Raw genomic sequence first — 15,536 nt, forward strand, 5'->3', positions numbered from 1 at the left:
GAGTTTAGTGTCAAGGAAACACTACGGATCTCTGCTGTGCAGTAATTATGGGTAGGTGTTTTTCAAAACCTTTTATGAAAGTAAAGATGGAGTTAGATAAAAAAGGTTTGACAAATCAAAAAGAAAGAAGAACAAACAAAACAAACACACACAAAAGCCACACTGCTTCTACTTTGAGACACGCAGATGGTGGTAGTAATTTTTATCAAGCCTAGAATTTGAAAATTAATACTTGACATGGACATTTAAGACAACATCCAACCTGAATAGCCATATTATGTGTAGGACTGAAGATTAAATGAAGTCTTCATGAGTTTGAATTCTATTTGCATCCATAGAGAAGCTTTAGTATTTAACAATTATTTGAGCCAGGTAATAATTCTTTCCTGAAAACTTCAATTGTTAGTTAACTTGAAATATATTTTTTACCTTTCTAAGGCTATTGAGCAAATCCTTATGGAAAACCGTTCTAGAAACACAGAGAGCAAGGAGTGCTGGCACCAGAGATTTGTTAAAAGCAATTTGTTTCCAACCATCTTGTCTTCTGTGATGAAGGGAGTGGTTTGGTGGATGAAGGGAGAGCAACAGATCTCATTTTCCTTGGCTTCAGCAAGGCATTCAGCGCTGTCTCCTCTACCATCCTCACAGCAAAGCTATGGGTGGGTGGGCGTCAAGGGTAATGATCAGCAGTTCAAAGTCCAAATGGTAGCCAGTTAGTACTGGCATTCCTTTTAAGTCATCACCAAGGCTCATGCTATTTAGCAGTGTGACAGGATGAAATGCTAAGAGAGACCTAAGAAACTAACTGTGGTTCTTTAAGAGAAAAACTTAACTTTCTTGTATTTCTGAAGTTCATTAAAATAGATGTATTATCTTTAAAAATCGCATAAATACTTGACCTGAAATTAATGTTCATCTTGAGCATTTTTTCCATGCTTGGGTAACTTGCTGGTAAGAGACTTGGAACCTGCAAACACAAGATTAGAATATTAATAAACCGGGGTTTTTCTTTGTGATTTTATGTATAATTTAATCAAATTGTATAGGTGCATATGGAGTCTAATAATAATCTTTGTTATCCAAGGTTAGAAAACTGCTATAATGAAGGAATAATTTAAAGCTGGTCTGTTATATAAGTCAAAAGGATCATCATTAAATTTAGTTGGAAATTAAAAAGGTGATTTATTTTCAAAATTCCCATTTGAAGCTATGTTTTGTCTTGGTCACCTCCGTTTTTGAGGAGTGATGAGATAAACTGGAAAGTAATCTTAATTCCTAGCTATAATTAGAAATACAGTCTTAAGGTTTCTTTCATGATTCTTTGTCAGGAACACCAGAATTTATATTCATCTCTTCCTCTCTTAGTGTTTTTTTTATATTTGGCTTTTGTCAATTTTAACTGTTTTTTCCAGTAAGTGTTTGTGTAACTTAGAAGAGAAATAATACTCTACTCTGTAGCCTCTTCCCTTCTTCAGACCGCTTTTCCACTTAGAAAAAGCACGTCTGCGATGCTTCGTTCTTTCACAAGAAGTTCATTCTTGATTGTTGAGCACCTTTCCCTTTGCCCTAGAGTCCTTTAGTTTTGTATTGATATTTTAATTGTTCAGTGCTTTTGGATCTTAAGTGATGAGTGCATAGGCAGTTAACAAAACACAAAATAGTGAAGGAGAAAAAAAGCTATTCTTTGTACTTACAATCAATATTTCCAAAATTCTGTTGAGCTTTTTAGTGGCACCAGTATATCTGATTGTAAACAGTGTGTGTAAGCATTAGAATAATTACATTGTGATAGAGGTGATCTTATTAATGATGTTGAAATGATTGTCATTAGGCCTTCAGCCTTTATTTAGTGACACAGGCCCAGTTTTATGTAGTTCAATGGGAACCATAAATATCTGTTTACATTGAAAAAAAGAAAAGTTTTCACGTGATAGATGGAGCTGCTTAATTATCATAGGTAATTGCATTTATTTCCTTCTTGGAAGAAGGTAGTTGCTAGATGCTGTATTTAATGCATATACAATTAAAAAGTTAATGCTTGTATTTACAAATTAGTCACTGTAGAGTCTTATTACTAATGTACAGATAAATTCCCTGAAATATATTTGACACAGCTAATGAAGAATGCAATGAACCTTTTTATGAATGTGTGATAAAACAAATAGTGCAAACTAAATAATGATCTCTCTAGAGACCAATTAGTTTCTTCAACAAATAGACTTGTTCCCGTGCTGATGGATGATAGTGTCTCTCTGTCTTTCAGATACTGGGTTAAGAATGTACTTTTCTCTTGTGCATGTTAAAAGGCCTAAAGCAATGTCACCTGATTTCATGGGCTGTAAGACCCTCTGATACCGCTTGTGAACATAAGAAGCAAAAATTTAAACATTAGTCTGAGAGGAGCCACGGTGCTTCCTGCAAAGTGTTATTTCTTCAGTTTTTAAGTCCACAAGCAAGTAACACTGCTGGGATCACTGGTCTAAAGCACTCAGCCAAGGGCCACTGCCCTTCTGCTGTTCCTGTGCCTTGGGGCCCTGATAACTTTATGTATAATTATATAGGTCACTAATGGAATTTTCTAAGGAGAAAGGGGTGTTTAATTCCAATGGTTTATATTTCACTATAGCAAATTCAAAATACAATGTATCATTGGCTTAGCAAATTGGACTACCAAGATGTGTAGTTATTGATTGATTTGGAAATCTGTATGTCCCTTTAGGTAGACAACTTCAGATAATAAGACAAAAAGTATTATAGAAGAAAAAGCTGTATTAGAAGTGACCTTATTAAGCCACTTGTTTCAGTAACTGAAAATCAATTAGGAATATGTTTCTGTGCTTTTATATACAGCAAAATTAAAGTGAAGAAACCCACTAAATTAAGATCAATTCGTTTAGTTTCAAACTGAAGTTGGCCTAAACATACATGTTTTGTTGATGCTAGAAATTAATATTAACCTAATACTTTATATTAAGCTCAGTATAAATTCATATTTTTCCCATGTTTTCTGGGAATATTTTCACTCCAGTTACTCAGTGGGTCTGCAAATACTATTAGGTAGACAGCTCTGTGCCTGCCCTTAATAGAGACTTAAAAAAACCTGTTTAATAAAATGATAACATATGTAAACCTTTCTATTTTCCTTTCATGTTTATTTGAAAGAGAAAAATCTGTAGTCTCAACCTCTGGGATCTGTTCTACAAAACTACAGAAAGATAACGTGTGCTCCAAAAGTGGGAGAATCTCTATATACCTTAGAAAAAGCAGCAACATGGGCATGCAAGTCTTGCTGCTCACAGCGAGAACTTGTAGCCATGCAAAATTTGAGATCACAGGCAGGCCCTTGGATTTGAACATCTTAGGAACAATGGAAGTTCATTCTTACTAAAACCACCTCAGAACATCAGCTGACCCACACCCATGTTTTGCTGGTGTTTATCTCATCTTGCAAGTGTTATAAAATAATTTTCCTGAGATGTATGTGAAAAGCTATTGCAAGTCTTCCTTTGAGGAGCTTGTGTCTCTAACCTAGTAGATGAAGAGTCCTGAAATCTGTCAGATTCTTCATAGAGGGGGAAAAAAAAGTATATATGTATATATATACATATATATATATATAAAGGTGGTTAACAGCAGTTGTCACATCTTTGGTAAAAACTGAACAAAGACGGAAAATAGCCTTTCCAGAGATGGCAACCATCACATTTCTTTACGTTTTTCTTCAGTGACTCAGTGCAGCTGCCTGGCATAAGTTTACACCTACGTGGGTGCAGTTCAGACAGTTTTGTTGTTCAGTCATGGAACAAGCTTCTCTGGAGATCTTGAATCCCAATTGTTTATCATCTTCTGAAGAACAGCTTAAAGATTTTGCAGGCTGTAGGTGATTTGTTAGTAGGGATGATTCTTCAATACATCCAGTACCCGTATTGCTGTTCTTGCAGTGATACTAATATAAGGACGAGGCGCAGTCAGTCATACCAGCAACCACCTACACATGCTCTAGAAATACACTGGTGAAATTCAATAGACTACTGACATATGAGTTTCTGTGTTGCTCATAGATTGGAGTGGATTTTTTAATTATTATTTTACTGACATTCCGTTGGAAAGGTTTATCCAAAGGTAGTCTTTCAAACCAGTCTCAGAATAGCAGTTTCTGCAAGTCACTGCCCATAGAAAAATACAGCACATCTTACCTGGAGAGAACACAATTCGGTATTTGCTAGAGAGAAAAACAATTACTATCGATGTGCGCAGCTTCCAAGTTCTTTGTGCTGTGGAGAAATAGATATCAATCTTTGACCACAAATCCTGATAGTTTCAGGAATACAAAAATACAGAATATTTTCATTCTGCGATTTCCTACTGACATTGAAAGAAGGTCAGCAATGTGTTCTACTCCCCAGCATGTTTTGACTTCAGAAGATGCTTAGTTTTATAAAGCTCTCCATGTACCCTGCTTCACTTGAACTCAGCAGAAGTTTTCTGATCCTGTAAAGCAACAACAGAGTTAATGCAGTGTTGGGAGCTTTTAAAACTCTTATCCTAGAAAACTAACTCTTATTTATACAAGAGGTTAGAGCCGTTAGATCACACACCAAAAAAGGGAAACTATTTCCAGTGACACGTTGGCCAGTTCGTGTGCTTATAGGAGAAGCTACCTGAACAGAAACCAAAATAATCTCCCAATAACTGGTTTTAAATGAGCCAATCATGAACAAAGTAACAATTGACTGAAAAATCTTGAAGTAAGAAAGGATACAATGTTTGAAGTTACTTGGTTTTATTATTGGACTCCTCAGTGTCTTGAAGAGAGGCCACTTGAAAAGATAAAGTTTTGTTTCTGTCTCTGCAAATTCCAGCTCACAGTGTTATCAGATATTCATCTTTTAAACATTAATGCCAATTGTTATTTTCCTATTTTCCCTTTTTAAATGCAGCCTCTTTGTTCCATGCAGCAATAGAAAAATCCAAACCTGTAGCTGTTTCATATCCTTATACATCTGTTATTTTTAATTACTGATGTGAAAAATGTAACAATATTGGTATAAAGGAGGCCAGGATGTTCTTTGCTTGGTATTTCTTACATTGACTCATCATATGTGAGTCACAGTGTGTAGGTTCTTGGGTCCCTCCCCCACCTCCATAGTTTGATACCAGTTGTGTTTTAGTTTAATAAACTTCTAAGGCAATTTTTTATCTCAAGTGTTCCTGCATGTGCAGCTTGTCCTGTTGTTCCACAGGCTACTTGGCGCAACCTTCAGTTTCACTCTTCATTGTTTGTTTGCTGTTTCTAGTGAAAGGAGTATTATCTGTAAATTGTGTCTGAATGGGTCTTTTGTTCTTCTTGTGAAACTAATAGCAAAATAACCCTCAAATTAATGTTTCGGTTTTATTTTTTAACCTGGCAATATTTTTGAAGTAGACACACTTTTCAGGTTAAGGATAAAAGTGTCTTTGTATGTCCATAAGAACTGCAGACTTTGTTGTAACAGATTTGCTGTAGTGCTCAGTTGAGCTTCGTATGTTGAACTAGTTTTGTACCTTTATCAGCCTAATTCATTTAAAAGTATTATACATTTGGTTTTAATGCTGTGCAAAAAGGCTCTGTGCAATTACAGTATTTGGGGCAGCTTAGAAACCTGGCAGCGGCAACGCGCCTGGTGGTTAATGCTCCTTCTGTATTGGCTTTCTGGTTCTCACAGTGCCTTTCTATGTGTCTAGGCAAGAAATTCCTAGATAACACATTCCCTGTAAGCTAGATTAAGTTTTAAAGCTTGTGGAAGACACCAAGGGACTACTGTGTTGCAAAAAGCTGAATTTTTACTAGTCCCTTTTCTAAAAAAGATTAAAGGATAGGACAAAATATTGGGGTTTTTGTCCTACAGGCGTTTTAATATATACCAGTTCATACTGATAACATGTAACTTTCTCTGAAGAGTTTTCAGTTCGTACTGTCATTCATATTTTAAACAGTCATCAGCAGTTCATTCCAAAAAGAGGGTAATCTGTTCTCTTAAGAAACGGTATAGAAGGGAGTACTGAAAGGAATGAGCATTTAAAAGGGATGAATGATGAGGAAAATGCAGTTGTGTTGAAAACTTGAAGAAAATACTACATCGAGAAGAGACACCAGAGAAGAAACAGTGAAGCTGATTGGTTGATTTGGATGGTAAAGCTAAAGGCTTACAAGATACTGAGCCTTACTAGGACTTTAGATACTACAATTTAAATAAAGTATGTTGTCACATGAAACATGGCTGGTACTCCGTATGGAGAATGGTCAAAGGTAGATAAATCAGAGCAGCATAAAATAACTGTAGTAATAGTGTTTGAGGTGCACTTGTACATGAAATATTACTATAATATTGTCATGGAGGCACCCTGAAGTTAGTTAGGGGACTACAGGGTCCAAAACAAATTTTTATTTGGTAAAAAAAAAAGTACAGCAGTTTGACCGGTGGAAAATGGGGTTTTAGGTCTCCAAAGTGACTTGAATAGAGGTTCGAGTATCAGCTGAGGTAATTATTAAAGGTGCAGTAACTAGTACCACTAGAGATCCACAGTGTGCATACACGTGGTTCACCAAAAACTGCCAGAGCCATCCCTGAGTCTGGGAAAAGTGTACATTTGCCTGAATCTGGCAAGGAATTATTAAAGAAAATACATGTGCTTATGTTGAAGCAGAGTAAGCATTCGCGATCCTGCAAGGAATTAAAGAAATACATGTGCTTATATTGAAGCACAGAGTAAGCACTCACCTACGTGTGGAGATGAGGCAAACAGCATCCCTGTCCTGGGAGGGCTCTCGGTGGCAGCATCTCACTCATGCTCCAAGAGGTCCACGCAAAAAGGGTGGAGCCTCGACAAGAATCCCATTTTGTATAGCCTGATCAGATCTGACTGTAGGCATTCCAGAAGCTTCTCTGCACCCACACTCTGGCTGTGGGGTGCCCCTGAAGCTTCCAAGCATCCCCCACACTGGCCATGGGTGCCCAGCAACTCCTTGGCACCTCTTCGCTCCCTTCTCCTCTCTCTTAACGACTCTGTCCAGGGTGCTCTGGGATCAAACAAAAGAAGCTGTTAGCCTCAAGCAACAGAGAGAGAGGGAGATGTGTCTGTGCCTTCCATATCGAAGGAAGGGAGAGGGAGAGAGGTGGTTTTGCATTCTGTCACAAATATGGAAAAAAATAGTGAATCTGTACAGACATGTCCTGTGGTGTCAGTCTTTTACCTTCTAGAGAAATAGTGCAACTTCCAAAGAAAGTAAATCTGTATTAACATGAGAGCATTGTGAAGAAGCTGTGTGCACTTGTGAATGGTTTCATTGGTTTAATAGAATAGCTTCCTGAAATGATGTATCAGTATAAGGCTTAAAAAATAATACATAGCTAAGTTATGTCCACTACTTCCTGCTATTATGTTGTTGTAGGGTACTTGTTTATAATTTGTTAATAATATGACTTGAGTGAGAAAACAATCACTTATCCCATTAATCAAAGTGCAACTAGATGGTAAAATAGCAAATAACGTATCAGGTCTAGAACATTATAAATGAAAATAATTGTATTTAATACAAAGCTTATATATATTTGAGTGTTCTAACAGTTTCTTTTCATATTGCAGGAAATAGCATACTCCATTCAGCAGCAGACAGTGTGACAAGTGCAGTACAGAAGGCAAGTCAGGCTTTGAATGAGCGTGGTGAACGGCTAGGTCGAGCAGAAGAGAAGACAGAGGAGCTGAAAAACAGTGCTCAGCAGTTTGCAGAAACTGCACACAAGGTAAGATTTTGATAGGCTAAGGCTCTCAGTAGGTTAAATTCACACTGTCCTTTGTTTTGAGGAAGCTCTAGAAAGAATTACAGTCAGTCACTGTTTATAAACAGCTGCTATTGTCCTTGATTCTGTTCCTCACGTGGCAGATTTCTGGTTTGTAATTTCTGTGCATAGATCTAAGGTTTGCTGGATTTCCAGTACCTACCTACCTTCACCTGAAGCGTATTTTGAATCCATCTTCCCACTACTGTTTGGTACTATTCCTCATATTTTGTGCAGCAGTACAGTGAAATTACTGTTAATACTCTCTGCTAAGTAGCCATAGGTCTGTAACTGTATTTTTCTGAAGATGTATCTTTTTAATTCTGGAAATGTTATTTATGGGGATTTTAAGGAATTTTTCCCTCTCGGGAATGTGTGGAAGGTATTGATAGTACTGTGCCTGTTGCTTTTGCAACTGCAGAATAGTGCTTAGCTTCCATCTCTGTGACAAAAAAAAATTTAGGCATCTACAGCATTCAATTTGGTGGCTGTGTAACACATCCTCATCAGAGAAAATACTTTTCAAAAAAAGGTAGATGTTTTCTAAACATCAACAGCCATTTTAGCATGCAAATTTGATAGTTTTGCTGCTTAGCACATGCACTAGGCATTATCATGCGTATACCAAAAAATGCCTGACTACATAATTAACAACGGAAATCCTGGATTGATATCTTGATGTTCTATACAAGCCTCTGTCTTATGTAGTCTTTAAAATGTCACAAAACAATTAATTTTAATATTTGCTGGGATAATTCTCCAATTTGTGGTCCATTTAGATTAGAATGGTTCAGCTTAATGGCCTGAGTATGGTATGAGCCTGCTCCTGGGCTCTTGCATCTAATATCCCTTTCATCCTCCCTACCTCTTCCCCCAGTGATGATAACTATGCCAAGCTTAAACAGCAGCTACCACGACTTTAGTTTTGGTGGTAAAAGGTTTGCTACATTAGAGCAGAGTGCTGCTTGGTAGCAAGTTCAAAAGTGAAAAATGCCTCTGGTATTTGGGCTGCTATGAATCTTAGTTAAGATTTGAATAGGTTTCATTAGTGTCTGTTGCCCTTTTATCTTCCACATGTGCAGAACAGTAGTTCCACAGATGAAAACATGCTGTAAATGGAAACAAATCTTTTCAACAGGTTCTATTAGGAAAATCTTATTTTAAAAATCTCAGGATTAAAGAATGAAGTATTGTAATAAAAATACCATCTTTGGTATATGTGCTGTACCATATTTAGAAATGAAAGTGTACAAAATCCTGATGCAATAATTCGAAACAAAAATTGGAGGGAAATACAGCAGGATTGGAGGAAAAGCTAAAACCATCCATAATACAAGTCTCTTATTTTATTATTCAAATTAAAAATATGTGAAAAAATCAGGATTTTGTACATCATCATTTGAGTTTACATGTCTCTGTGGCAGTGATGAGAACAGTTTCTGCAACAAATGTCAAAATGATGCAAAATAGAGAAGGATAGGCTCCATTTGGACTGTGTGCTGGGTTGAGATTTATGAAACCTTCCTGCCAGTGCAGTTCTACAGCTTACAAGATTCCTCAGATGAGCGTAAGGCCATGTGCTGTTGAAGCTATCCCAATTAACTAGCTGCCTGAAACAGGAGAGTGAAAGTCTTGCAGTGTGTGATACTGAAGGATTTGTAATAAATGCCTGGGTTTTGTCTTTTTAACAGGAAAACAACATCTTTGTTTTTGAAGAAAACAAAATATAGTTTGGTTCTTAGAGGACTGCAAAAGAATACTTGTCATCTTAAAGATTATAAGGAAAATATAGTAAAATGGGGTTTACATTTTTTTTTTTTTGCAAGTTTTTTTGCCTTGGTGCCCCAAATCTTGACTTATATCTTAGAAGTGCAGTAGTTCTGCAATTCTTGTATTGTTATCTCACAAAAATACATAGGGAAGCCACCTGGGAATCTATTAGGTTCAAGAGAACCAGAGAGGTCCCAGTTGCCTGGAGGTTAACAGATGTGACACCTATCTACAGTAGAAGGGCCAGAAGGAGCATCTGGGGAATTATAGGCCTGTCAGTCTGACCTCAGTGCCAGGGAAGATCATGGAGCAGATCATCCTGAGTGCCATCACACAGCGTGTAGAGGAGAGTCAGGCGATCGGGCCCAGTCGGCGTTGGTTTATGAAAGGCAAGTCCTGCTTGACTAATCTGATCTCCTTCTATGACAAACTGACTTGCTCAGTGGATGAGGGAAAGGCTGTGGATGTTGTCTGCCAGCACTTTAGTAAAGCCTTTGACACTGCATCCTTCTGGAGAAACTAGCTGCTCACGGCTTGGATGGACCTACTTGTTGCTGGGTAAAAAACTGTCTAGGTGGCTGGGCCTGAAGAGTTGTGGCAGCACTACAGGCTCGGAAAAGCATGCCTGGAAAGCTGCTTGGCAGAAAAGGATCTGGAGGTGTTGATTGACAACTGGCTGAACATGAGCCAGCAGTGTGCCGAGGTGGCCAAAAGGCCAACAGCATCTTGGCTTGTATCAGGAATAGTGTGGGCAGCAGGATCAGGGAAGTGATTATCCCCCTGTCCTCTGCACTGGTGAGGCTGCACCTTGAATCCTGTGTTCAGTTTTGGGTCCCTCGCTACAGGAAAGACATTGAGGTGCTGGAGAGAGTTCAGAGAAGGGCAATGAAGCTGGTGAGGGGCCTGGAGCACAAGGGGTTCTGGAGCACTTGTGAGGGCTGGCTGAGGGAACTGGGGCTGTTTAGCCTGGAGAAAAGGAGGCTGAGGGGAGACCTTATCCATTCACTACAGCTACCCAAAAGGAGATTGTAGCATGGAGGGTCTTGGTCTCTTCTCCCAAGTATCAAGAGATGGGATGAGAGAAACTGGCCTCAGATGGTGCCAGGGGAGAATTAGTTTGGATATTAGGGAAAAATTCTTCATGGAAAGGGTTGTCAAGTGTTGGAACAGGCTGCCCAAGGAAGTGGTGGAGTCACCATCCCTGGAGGTGTTTAAAAGGCATGTAGATGTGGTGCTTAGGGACATGGTTTAGTGGTGAACTTGGCATTGTTAGGTTTACAGTTGGACTCAGATGATCTTAAAGCTCTTTTCCAGTCTAAATGGTTCTATAATTCTACTTCAGCTAAATGTCAGGTTCTGCCATCTTTAAAAAACCCCTTAGTCACCTGATGGGGCAGGGTGGGGAAACCACTGCCACTTGTTTTGCTCCAGAAACAGTAGCAATCACAGAGTGATTCTGTTTTGGTTATCAGAGTTTATTGAATGAAAGCATATAGCTCTATTTAGTTGTGTAAAGGCTGGAACTTAGTTGAGGGTATCTGTCAAATCCTCCTTATTACATCTTCTCCACCTTCTTTGTTTGCCTCTAAAAAATTCCTTCTCCATGTTGGTGACTGCATAAGAGCTCAGAGTTATGGATTCTATATAATAAAAACTTGTTGGAGTTGGCTGCTAAAGAGAGATTTTTCTGAAAAATATCTTGTCATTTGAAGGGAGAAAGAAAAGTGCTGTTTGGAGTTCTTTCATGCTGAACTGCCCTTCCAGTTTCTCTCTACAAATCGTAATTTTTAAAATGGCATATTTATGACCAAGTTCTTGAGTATCAAAGGCTTATATCGATTAAATTTGAGTCATTTATTGGTCCTCCTTTCACTGGCAGCAAATGAGGAAATGTTAACTCCCCCAACCAGTTCCTGCTATCTAGGTTACTTCCTAGAGGATTTACTCATCTCATCTTTGTTAGCATGCTATTATCTACAGATATCATTTCTTTATTATACACAACCTGAAAACAAGTTCCCTGCTTTGTTTGGCAAAGTCAGTTTGTCTGTACTTTTTATACAGTATTTAACTACTTCAGTTCTTTCTTCTCCCTCTCATTCCCAGTTTTAAGTCAATTTTTGGATTATTTGAAATTTAAATAATCAGTAATCACAGAGGCAGAAAGGCAATCCGTCCTTAATTTTTCATCATCATGTAGTGGCAGAGCTGCTGAACAGATGTTTTAAATTACTTATCTAGAATTTTTGATTGTATTTAACAATCCAAATCACTAGGTCTAAATGTATGTCTCTGTTTCTAGTGTCTTGGTCTAGCCCTCCTCATAGGTACCAAAATACCGGAACATGGGGAAACGCAGCTATGAAGCAGATAAAGCTGCCTCCTCAGGATACCGAAAGGAGACTTCGACTATCTGCCACAGTAAAGGGCACAACTGCAAAACTGTGTGCAAGGAAATTAGGGATTTAAGGCATCTTTTGGATAATTCAGTTTGCAAACTCTTCTGATCCAGACTAACCTCATTAGCTTGATATAGCTATCGTTACATGTGATCTCTCTTTAATTCATTTTTTGTTTCTTTTTCAGCTTGCCATGAAGCACAAATGCTGAGATACTGCCCAAAGCTGAAATTTTCCCAAGAGAAACTGAAAAGGCTACATTCAGCAATTTTTGCAGGAGGTCCAGACTTCTGTGTATTTTTTTTCTTCCAGTTCAGTGGAGATGCATTCTTTCAGTTTCTATGCAGGAAAAAGTGTTGCATTTCTACCTTTTTGACTTATTTTTGTTGCTCTTTTGTAATACTGCTACACAGTCCTGCAGTACTTTCTATCTGTATTTCAGTTGTTACAGGAGTCAAAGCAAACAGGGGAACTGGACCAAATGACAAACTGATCGGGATTAAAATAGTAATATTCTTCCCCAGCTGTACAGAAAATGAGTTAACTGGTTGTGTGGAAATAAAATCCAAAGAAGGGGGGTATACTTTTCTTCATTTTATGTAGCATCGGCAGAATGTGAATGTTGGAATTAAACACTTGTGGTTGTAATTACAGCGGAGAATAGGCTGCTTTGTCCTGGGAAATGGAAAAACTTGTTTTTTCTGCCCAACGTAGGAAGTTTTGCATGTGCCATCACCAGCATTCAAAGTGCATATCTGAATTCCATAGGGGAATCTGTTACCAGTGCTGCATTTTGAATATGCCTATTTTCTCTTCCAGACTGATCATTTAATAGTATAATGAAACCTACAGCATGTATGCTTGAGTTTACAAAACTGAGGATAAAAGTAATTTTTAAATCCATACACGTATAGCTGTGCCTCAAACACAATCTAGAATTTAGCAATCTGGTATAAAATAACATTTTCTTTTCTTTTTGCCTGTGATTCCGTGGTTAAAGGCCTATGTAAATGAGAATGCAAGGGCCTGGGAAAATGAGAATGCACTATTTTTCATGTCGTCTGTTTTTCATAAATTCTACAGAAAGAATTTTTGGGAACACTTCAGAAATTTGTCTTATTAGAATGACATTTTTTTTAGCTAGTCATCTGATTTTTAAAATAGAGGCTTTCAAAAAGCATGTCTTGGTACACCAGAATCATAATTTATAGTTTGGGTCTCAGTTTTCAATATATATTGTCACTGGAAGGGTGACTCTACTTCATTCTGTGTTCAGTATATGCAATATGTGCACTGTATTCCCTCACAAAAATAAATAGGTTACTCTTTTTCTTCACAGCTGTTTTCTTTTTTAAGATGTTCTAATGTGCTTCTAGAATGAAGGAAAAAAAAAAATTAAAAAAAAAGATGCTGCACTTTTTATTTTAAACCAGTAAGCCGGATGCAGAAATCCTAGAAGTTTCAGCCTTCATCTTCCAAAGATGCCTGCTCTTAATTTTTGTCCTCATCTTACCGAAAAAACAGAAAGCTGGCATTATATGAATGTACTGTAGTTTTCATTTTCAATGTAGAATAAGATTTTTGCATTATTAGTGACGCTAAACAGCCTAAAATCCTCAGACCAGTGTTTGCAAGAGGGATAAAAGCTTTTGTAGTAATTGAGAATATTTTAGTTACTGCAAGCTGAAGTAACTGAAGATCTCTTAGAAATATTCACTCTGTAGAAAGATGCTTGGCATTCTCATTTGAACTAAGGGCACTGTCTAGTTAAGTGATTCCATTCAGACATTACATCTGGGTTTTTTTCCTGCAATTCAAATTTGTTTTGTATGAAGCTTTTTATTTAATATCACACTGGGAATTGAGAGAAGGGGTATATTTGTCATCTGTGTAGTACCATACGATCATTTAGATCTATTTAGCGTCAGCTCTAACAGTTACTGCATCCAGCATCAACAACTGAAAAGGAATTTGGCCACATCTGTTATAAATCAGAACAGGCTCATTAATGACATGAGTTCTGAACATTCCATTGGGCTACATACAATTAATCCTTGCCCAGGAAACATCAGTGGCTTTCTGCAGGCTATTGTAACAACTATGGTATTTCTGCAAATTAACCAGGAAGACAGTCCCTCATTAGAAATTAAACTGCTAGAGACAAAATGTTAGGCTATTTTTTAAAAATAGCTGCATTAGAAATCAAGTCAGAGAGTACATTTTTGACCACGTAGCTGTATTCTGTCATCATCTTTTCTACTCTTACCTTTTTAACTGTATTCTGCTGCTGGCCTCACAAGTCTTTCTCTTGAGAGAAAGAAGGAATAGGTTTTGAACTGCTGCCATCTAGCTGGCCTTCTAAGCTTGTCAGTAATTTAGAAGAAATGTCTAAAGCCCAGATCAGATAAACCTGAAAAGAATGAGTTGTCTAAATTCAGATTAAAAGTCATAGGTTTTCAGGTGTTTACATGAATATCAGCTGGACAGGACAAGGTCACAGTTGCACTGCTAAGTTCCAGACCTTTTGTGAGTTGAACTGTTCTATAACATTACTTCAGTCTCACTGACAGTTTTTCAGCATTCTTTTATATTCTCCAGTTAAGTGTATTGTGTTATGTATCATAACTCAGGATTTTATCCAACCGTGAAAAGCCACTTACTGTGGGAATTCTAAATCACCTAGTGTTATCGAAAGAAGGAAATTCAGTTTGTCGATGTGTTTACTTTGTTCTTGCTGTTCACTAAACTACAAGTTTTGGTAGATTTTAGAAAAAAAAAAAAAATCAGAGGTGTATAAATGTCTATCCAAAGGTATATCTTATAGCATTGTAATTTCTTCTGGAACTTAGCTTGTAGTATGTACAACCTATTATTATTAGATAGTCATGTACATAACATATACTATAATTCAGGTCAATGTTTCATATGAAGGAATGTATTTGTAAATTGTAACAACATCACTAGTTTCTTTATCTTTTTAAAGTTCTGCAAAGAATAAAAATAATGTGTTGTTAGACTTGAATACTGTACTGCAAACTCTGTCTTAAAAGGCTACTTTTGTGACTAGCAAAAGTTGTGCATTATGTGAAATATTAACAAAAATGTGCTATCTAAAAAGTGATCTTAAAGGTAGGTAGGTTTTGCCATGTTACGCCAAAATTGTAACACTCGCTGGTATCTATTGTAACCAATTCCTCGAAAGTTCTCAAAGATGTAGAAATTTTGTGCCATTCGGGGAGGAAAAAAAAGTGGGACCTGCTCTCTTGAGTCACTACTGGAAACCCTGATTTTGTCATTAAATACTTTAACTGTGATGAAAATTGTCCTTGGATTATTTGAGTTCTCTGTTCAAAATATAAATAATTTTTAAATCACATTTTTATATTTCACTCTAGCAAAACTCAATTAAAAATTAGTTTCCACTGTAGTGATGAAAACTTACTCTAGAAAGAATACTATTAAAAAAAAAAAGTAATGGGAACTAGGTTGAAGGATTTAATGTCCAGGCAGATTCCAGACAACAGTTAACACAGGTTTAATTAGCATC

General features: G+C 37.3%; 1 protein-coding gene across 5 annotated transcripts in view; it reads left to right on the forward strand.

Annotated features, from left to right (window-relative positions):
* Positions 1 to 15,309, forward strand: part of STXBP6 (syntaxin binding protein 6) — a 133,103-nt gene extending 117,794 nt beyond the window's left edge. For all 5 annotated transcript variants that reach the window (XM_065064168.1, XM_065064170.1, XM_065064171.1 and 2 more), the window contains 2 exons: positions 7,627 to 7,784; positions 12,177 to 15,309. In XM_065064168.1, coding sequence (XP_064920240.1) covers positions 7,627 to 7,784; positions 12,177 to 12,200 — 182 coding nt within the window. In that variant the 3' untranslated portion in view covers positions 12,201 to 15,309. The remainder of the gene's footprint in view (positions 1 to 7,626; positions 7,785 to 12,176) is intronic.
* Positions 15,310 to 15,536: the final 227 nt, after the last annotated feature.

Source organism: Columba livia, chromosome 5, assembly GCF_036013475.1.
Source record: "Columba livia isolate bColLiv1 breed racing homer chromosome 5, bColLiv1.pat.W.v2, whole genome shotgun sequence".
Taxonomy (NCBI): domain Eukaryota; kingdom Metazoa; phylum Chordata; class Aves; order Columbiformes; family Columbidae; genus Columba; species Columba livia.